At 57.7% G+C, this 8,007-nt stretch overlaps 1 protein-coding gene across 2 annotated transcripts in view; it reads right to left on the bottom strand.

Moving 5' to 3' along the window:
* The window catches only part of POLD1 (polymerase (DNA directed), delta 1, catalytic subunit), a 32,583-nt gene that overhangs the window by 10,685 nt on the left and 13,891 nt on the right, over nt 1–8,007 (bottom strand). For both annotated transcript variants that reach the window (XM_006897270.1, XM_006897269.1), the window contains 11 exons: nt 7,530–7,732; nt 6,763–6,876; nt 4,419–4,571; nt 4,204–4,329; nt 3,896–4,064; nt 3,728–3,809; nt 3,517–3,646; nt 2,743–2,909; nt 2,373–2,477; nt 228–368; nt 27–137 (listed from right to left, as the gene is read on the bottom strand). In XM_006897270.1, the coding sequence (XP_006897332.1) occupies nt 27–137; nt 228–368; nt 2,373–2,477; nt 2,743–2,909; nt 3,517–3,646; nt 3,728–3,809; nt 3,896–4,064; nt 4,204–4,329; nt 4,419–4,571; nt 6,763–6,876; nt 7,530–7,731 (1,500 nt within the window). In that variant the 5' untranslated portion in view covers nt 7,732. The remainder of the gene's footprint in view (nt 1–26; nt 138–227; nt 369–2,372; nt 2,478–2,742; nt 2,910–3,516; nt 3,647–3,727; nt 3,810–3,895; nt 4,065–4,203; nt 4,330–4,418; nt 4,572–6,762; nt 6,877–7,529; nt 7,733–8,007) is intronic.

Raw genomic sequence — 8,007 nt, 5'->3', positions numbered from 1 at the left:
AGGGGAGGTGGGGGCCGAGGCAGCACCTGCAGGTCCGTGATGATGCTGTGCTGCACGTCCTCCTTCTGCTCGCCCAGGAAGTGGAAGCTGACGGCGTTGAGAGTGTAGGAACGCAGCTTGTACTCCCGAAGCAGCACCTGGGGCAGGGGGCGGGGGGCACGGTGGGTGCAGGCCAGGACCGAGCGCCGGGGCTCAGGCTATGCTGCCCACCCACTCACCCACCGTACCTGCAGCATGTCCATCTGCACGCGGCCCACCATGCTGACCACCTTGCTGTCCCGCCGGCCCGTCTGCTTTGACTGGAAGGACGAGTCTCGGATGGTAGAGCGGAGCCCGGAAACTCGGCCCAAGAAGGGAAACGCCTGCACCTGGGGGGACAGTGCAGTGCGGACACAGTGTCAGCCACTGGACAGAGGAACAGAAACGAAATATGACTGCCCACTGCCAGAGAGAGCCCCAGAAGGGGCTGCAACCATAGAGCTATGTGGGGAGAGATAGAAGCCAGGGAGGAGACCGGGGTAGAGTCTGGGGGTGAGGGGAAAGTGGAAGCCAGGAGGCACCAGCTGCGGGGTGCTCTTACTCATCAAATTATATGCCCCCCAACTTGGCTGGGACACGGTTCTCTCAGTATTCCAGTTATCCCTCATTTGTGATAAGATGTAATCATGCTTCATACTGTAAATCTTTACCACTGTTTTTAGTGAGGCAGGATTAGTGAGTGATATGTTAATAAAGCAAGATGGAATATATAGGATTACACTATGTATCTTTTACTGGTTTTATTAAGTCTTGAGTCAACCTCTCTCGAGATATATACATACGCATGTATCTATAAATGTATTTAAAAGAGCCAGCAGAGAGAGCTCAGTACCAAAAATAGCAGCGGGAGCAATGTGCAGCCCTCAGCCCTGGGCTCTGTGCTGAGAACCTCCTAGACCCGGGTGAGGCCGATGCCCAGATACATGAGACCCTCAAGGCACACCAGGCCCACAGATGCTGGTTAGAGATAAGGCCCTTCCCCCAAAGCCAGAAAGCTATCCTCTAGAGCTAGCCCTGAGCTCAGACTTCTCACCTACTCAACTGAGAAACAGTTAAGACAAAATAGCTAAGATGGGCACCATGGCCCAGTGGCCGCCACTAGAAAGTGGATAGGCAGGGTGGATTCCACCCCAGGGTCTCAGAAGGAGCCAAGGCAGCCAGCACCCTGGTCTTGGACCCCAGCCCTTGGGACTGGGAGGCGAGACCTTTCTATCATTTGAAGCCACTCAGCTGGTGGTGACTTGGTGACCCTGGGAGACTCCTAGAGGCCCTGGTTGGGCAGCAGTTAAGTGCTCAGCAGCTGAATGAAAGCTGGTGGTTCAAAGCCATGCTTGGAAGAGTGATCTAGCAATCTGTTCCCCTAAAGATTACGGCCTAGAAAACCCCACAGCACAGTTCTACTGCAAATATCCGGGGTCGCTTTGAGTCAGCATCAACGTGAAGGCACACAACAGCAGAAAATTATCACAGGGATCTCCAGAGGGGTCTTTTTCATTATGAAATTGGCCAAACGAAAAGCAGGGAAAGAGCACATCCCCTTGACGCCCACCCACACCCTGCTTCCACAGGTATCAAGACACGGCCACGTGTTCTGGGAAATGAAAAATGCACTGACACGGAGTTGATTCCAAATCACCACAAGCCTGCAGGACAGGGCAGGGCTGTCCCACAGGCTTCCAGGGCTGTACTCTTCCTCCCATGGGACAGCTGGTGGATTCGAACCACCAACTTTCTGGTTAACAGCCTGACACTTGGCCCAAAGTGGCATCAAGGCTCCACCAGACTCTACAGAAGCTTTTCTTTCCCTTAGTCTGTGTATGTTTTTCAAAGTGAAAACTAAGACCACAGTCCCTGCACCCCAAAGCACTTCAGTCTACACCCCGAACACACAACTGGGGCTTTTTTTCAACCATCCCACATGACTGTGGATAAAAGTAGCAGACTGTCCATGCACTGGGGGAGATGGACGTGATTGGTATGCGATCAGGAGGGAGCAAGCGGGCCTTGGAGCAGGACATCATGCTTGGTAAAAGTCAAGGGTCAGTGAAAGAGAGGAAGACCTTCAAGGAGGTAGACTGACACAGAGACGGACAGTGACAGCCGAGAGAATGAGCTGAGATCAGGTAGGCTCCGATTTGTGGCAGACGGATGGGGTCGTTGAGAGCTGGAAGTGACTACACAGCAACAGAGGGACAACTCTGTGGCCTTTAGGGAGAGTGAGGGCAGGAGCAGGGCTGGGTCCTCAAGGGTGTTTCCAGTCACTGGACAGAGGAATGCTGGGCCTCGCGCTGGACAGAGCCCTGAGATGCCCCCTCCCCAGCACTCTTCCTTACCTTGAGGGTCTGAGCCCTGGAGATGAGGTACGGAAGGTCAAAGTTCTGGATGTTGTAGCCTGTGATTACATCTGGGTCCATGGCCCGGATGAAGTTAGACCAGGCCTGGGGGACGGGAGCACACAGGGGTTACCCAGGGTAGGCTCTGGCTGGGGAGACCTCCATCAAACATTACGTAGAATGTTCTGGAGGCCACCGTCAAGCACAGCCCTGGTGCCCTCCTGCCCATGGTGGAAAGATGGGCCCAGCATTTCAAAAAGGCTGATACAGAGCCAAAGGGAAACGTCTGTCCCTCGACACACCGAAGGAAGCCAGGTCCACCCCTCGGGGTCACGTCCACGGGCTCTGCGGGGCTGACAGGGGCAGTCACCTGCAGCAGGTCCTCCTCGGTCTCGTAGCTCTGCACCTTGGCGCCCAGGATCGGGGCACAGCTCTTCAGCGTGAGCGCCAGGCGCAGGAAGGGCTCCGGCTCGCCCCAGCGCAGGCCCAGCGAGCAGATCTGGATGACGGGGTCCCGCTCCGGCTCGGGGAAGATACCTGGAGGGGCGGGATGTGTGTGTGTGCGCGCGCGCTGTCCAGGTGCTGACTCCTTCCTCACCACAGACACCCCAAAACCTGACTGCTCACGGGAGCTCCTGCTTATCTCACCCTGCCCCCCTGTTGTTCTCCAGCCTCACCCAGAAGACTGATGGCTGCAATCATGAACTCCCCACAAGGACAGGAACTCCCCAGTCCTGAACAATTCACTCCTTTTCCTCTGTGCCCTCAACTCCTGCCTTCTCGCCTTCACTCACCCTGTTCCAGGCCACTCAGGTCCCCCAAGAGTCCTCACACCCCCAGGATGGTTTGCCTCAGGGCCTCTGCACTTGCCATTCCTTCCACTGGGACCGCTCGCCCTGCCTTCTCTCCTCCGTCTCTTCTTTGGCCTGTCTCCTCTCCTCCGTCAGGACACCCCTGCCCTTCTACCCTGCCCACTGGCCTGGTGGGCATTTCTAGTCTCGGGACGAATCAGGGGCTCGTAGCTAAGGTGGCTTCGGGCCCCTCCTCCCCCGCACAGGCTCAAGAAGCCAAGGATTGAAGCCCGGCACAGACTGTCCGTAAGCGGCGGCCGAGGGAAGGGTGGGGAGCCGGGGCCAGGACAGACCTTTGCGGCCCGCGCACTCGATGTCAAAGCTCAGCACGCGCAGGGGTGCGATCCGCTGCCACTGCCCCTCTGGGGGGTGACTGATCACGCTGGACCAGAGGACGTCCACCTCCAGCTGGCACAGCGTCGTCTGGGGAAGCCGAAGCCCGAGTGTCAGCAGCGTGTTCTGGGCTATCGGCCCCACCCGCTGGCCACCCAGTGTCCACTACACCTTCTCCTGGGGCCTCAGGACATATTTCCCGGGTGGGAGTTCCAGCCAGTTGCAGCCCACGATGCCTGTATCCACCATGAACCTGCAAAGAAGGACTGAGAGTGAGAGGGCAGAGGCTGAAGGGAGGGGAGCAGGGCAAGAGGGAGGCGAAGACAGAGGGGGCTGTACCGGATCTCAAAGTCCACGTTGGCCTCATAGGGTGCGAAGCTGGGGGTGCCCAGGCCGGGAACACGGACACCTTGCTCCAGGAGGCGGCGGGCGGGGGCCACGAGACGGGGCAAGGCCAGAATGATACGCAGGAACGAGGAGGGCCCGTGCCCGTGGTAGCCATACATGCCTGCAGGCAAGTGAGGCTGGGACCCACCTGCAGCCCTGCCATCCCACTCCACAGCCCTGCCCGTCCTCCCTCCCTCCTCGGGCACCCGCCCACCCGTCCTCCCTTCCTCCTCCATCCAGGGCCCTCCACCCGCACTCACTCTCACGAGTGCAGAGCTCCACGGCCAGCACGGCGGGCCCCGAGAGCTCCTTCCCTCCACGCTGGTCCCGGCTGATGGCCGCATTCAGCTCCTGCTTCAGCTCGGCCAGGTGCTGGGCCCCGAAACCTGGGAACGGGAGGGAGGGCCTGAGGTTGAGGGGCCTCAAAGATGGGCAGGGTGAGGCCTGGGTACTGCGGGGCTCGTGGGATACTCACCAGGGGGTGCTGGAGTGTAGAAGTAGGGTGCAAAGCCATGGATGTGGCAGCAGACAGAGTTGCCGGCGTCGGTGACCCCAAAGGCCCGGAGCACAGGGACGGAGGCCTGGGATGCTGGGGGCGCCCCAGGTAGTGGGAGGGACCGGGCCGGGCCTGCGGGTACAAGGTTAAGATTGGCATCTTAGTAGGTTCACTCTGACATGTTGCCTTCTTTAATTTTTTCAATATGCCAAGTTTTTATTTTTGTTTCATTTCTTGTGTTTTAAACACTCTTCAATGACACCCTTGGGCTGGGATTCTTTGCCACAGTCCTTAACAACCACACAAGGGCAGACAACTCTACTTTGAGGGGCTTTGCCTGTCAGTTTTGCAGAGGCCTCCCCACTCACCCGATCTCTTATTGTCAACAACCTGAACATGGTGTTCAGCACAAAAGGCCTATACTAACTCGACACACACAGGCCCACTGCAGCAAGCACACACGGATGGGCTTGGTGCTTGTCCGAGGCTCTGGCAGTCTCGCGGATTCCACCTGCTAGGCCATCGCTGGTGAGGGCAGTCTTTAGCACCTCTTGTAAACATCCATTAACGTCCCTTACACCTCCCTCCAGCAGCAACGCCTGCCCCGGCCACGGCGGTGGGGTATGGATGTAGCATGATCTGGAATGCACCCAGGTCTCTGCCTCCCTCTACACAACTCAGCAGTGACTGGGGGTGTGGTGGGGAGAAAGTCCACATGTCACTTCTTGAGTCTAGCGTTTTTCCTTTACGAGGACGCCTGCTGGAGACTGAACAGACTTGCTAACTGTCAATGCACTGCCGTCCGGTGTGGACTGATTCACAGCTGACCCTCCAGTGGGCTTCGAGAGGTTGTAAATCGTGTGGGAGAAGACTGCCCGTCATTCTTCCTCTGTGGAGCAGCTCGTGGGTTTGAACCACTAGAGGGGCTGCTTTTGTGTTTAACAGCGTGACTCCGGGTAGGCAAAGCCGGAGCTCCCCGCCTGCCAAGGAACGAGGCGAGTCCCAATTCGGGGTGATGGCGGGGTCAATGGGATGAGATACTGCCTGGTCCTGAGGGAGCCCCCGTGACCGAAAGTAGGTACGATGAAGGCAGGATTTCACACTGGGGAAGATCTCCAAGGGCTTACTTTTGGGATTTCAGTGCAGCTTCTTGTCACCAATGGCTTACTTTTGGAAGGAGACTGCCAGACCTTTCTTCCTAGTCTTACCCTAGAAGCTCCGCCGAGATCTGCCCAGCATTACGGTAGCTGGCGGATGGATGGTGGGTGTATGTGCGGTCGGCCAGTGAGAACGGAGCCCAGGTCTCCTGGGGGAGGTGAGAACCCTACCAGTGGACCCTCACTCCTCTGTGGACTGGGTGGTGTCCCTCAAAAATGCGCTGATGCCTGCCCCAAAACCTTTGACTGTGTATGGAAATAGAGTTTGGGGGATCTATCAACTAAGTTCAGGAGGTCACGCTGGAGAAGACTGGAGCGTAATCCCATGAGAACGGTGTCCTCATAACAGAGGACAGTAGAGCGAGAGAGACGGGAAGACCCTCACATGAAGCGGGAGGGACGCAGCTATGAAACAGAACCCCTGCTATTGGGCTGACCTGACCCAGAGTCCCAAGCAGGTCAGAGGAGACCCCGCCCCCTCAGCTCCCAAGGCTGCGCTCTTTCCCAGGCCCCTCTCCAACAAAGCAGACGTCACAAGGCTCCAGGTCATTGAGACCTTCTGCTCTCCAGTGGTGTGAAAGTTACATTGCGCCTGACCACCTCCGATAAAGCGTGCAGCAGCTCATTGGAAAAGCGTGAAACGCTGAGAGAATGAGCAAGACATGACACGAAACGAGCAGGAGCGTTGGGGGAAATGGTGCCAGTAAGACTTGTTCCACGTAAGGCGGCCCTAAGGCTTCGGTCTGTGAAAAGACACGGTATCTGCAAAGCACAAACGAGCCCAGGCTTCTTCCTCCGGCAGCTTCACGGGTTCGAGCTTCAGCCTGCTGTGAGCAGCTGAATGCTTTATCCACTCTACCACCAGGGGCCCTTAACAGACCCTGTCATAGTCCTTGTTGTGTATCGCTGCCCGGGAAACAGCCCGTGGCTGAGCCTCCGGCAGGTTTTCAGAGACAGTGTAATTGCACAGGAGGACACTGCCCATCTTTCTCCCACAGAGAAGCTGATGGATTTGAACCACCTGCTTTGGGGATGGCAGCGTAGTGCCTGACCACCTGTGGGGTTAATATTTACAGCATTTCTATTGGAGGGACACAATTCCATCTGTCACTCCACCTAAGAAAGGACATGGCCCAGCTCTTCTCCCTGGAGCACCCCAGACTCACCCACATAATGGTCAATCTCCAACTGCTGAAAGATGAGAGGCTCCGTCTGGGGGTTCAGAGGAGGTGGGGAGGGCCGGACCCAGCGGGGGTCTAGCGCTGATGGGGAGAAGTGTCCTGGAGGGATAGAAAAGTGGGGATACACGGAGTCACAGTTCGCCCTTAGAAAACAGGTCACCCTCCCCCATCCAATTGTAAGCCCTCAGAAGCATCCAGTTTGAAAAGTCAGGCAGAACTGGTCTGGAGCGGACAGGGCAACCCAGGGGACGGTGGGGTCAGGAGTCACAACAACCCAGGAGATAGTGGGGTCAGGGGTCAGGGCAACCCAGGGGACCGTGGGGTCAGGGCAACCCGGGAGATGGTGGAGTCAGTGGTCAAGGGAGCCCAGAGACCATGGGGTCAGGGGTCACAGCAACCCAGGAGATGGTGGGGTCAGGACAACCCAGGGGACCATGGGCTCAGGGCAACCCAGGAGACAGTGGGGTCAGGGGTCAGGGCAACCCAGGAGATGGTGGGTCAGGGGTCAGAGCAATCAGGATACCATTGGAGTCAGGGATTAGGGCAAACCAGGAGATTGTGGGGTGGTGGGGTCAAGGCAACCCAGGGGACTGCAAGGTGAGGGGTCAGGGGTCAGAGAAGCTGCAGGTAAGATGTCAAATAATGTCACCAAGTCAAAAGGCAGCATCTCTTGGATTTAAAGGGGAGCTGAGGTGCAGGATCAGAGCGCGCGCGCGTGCATATGTGCGTGCGTGCGTGTGTCCCAGCCTCACCGACCACAGCCCCCTCGGCGGCTGACTGCAGCCCCTCCTCCTCCTGCTCCTGCAGCCGGCGCTCGGCCTCCATCTCTTCCATCAGCGCCAGTTCCTCCTCGAACTGGGACGGCCGCTGTGTGACATCCTCGTCCCACATGCCTGGACGCGCCCGCTTCGGGGGCACCCCGGAGCCCGGTGCCGGCCGCCGCTTGCCCTCCATCCTATAGGGTGAGATGGGGCTACGTTGAGGGTTGGGCAGAGATCACCCCACTATTCCCACCCTCTTCAATGTCCTCATGCACCCACGTCCGCGAGCCTTTTAATCATCCAAAGTGGGTGAAGACGAGGACCTGTCAGCACGCTCACTGGGCGCCTGGTGAGTCCCAGGCACTCAGTAACCACTGTTGTTGTTGTTGTTGTTATGTGCCGTCGAGTCATTTCCGACTCATAGCGACCCTATGCACAACAGCCCTAAACCCTGCTCTATCCTGCGCCA

Source organism: Elephantulus edwardii, unplaced genomic scaffold (assembly GCF_000299155.1).
Source record: "Elephantulus edwardii isolate Elephantulus edwardi_28Jun2011 unplaced genomic scaffold, EleEdw1.0 scaffold00208, whole genome shotgun sequence".
Lineage (NCBI taxonomy): Eukaryota > Metazoa > Chordata > Mammalia > Macroscelidea > Macroscelididae > Elephantulus > Elephantulus edwardii.
The sequence above is the reverse complement of the archived record's forward strand: the minus strand, read 5'-3'. Positions and strand labels throughout refer to the sequence as shown.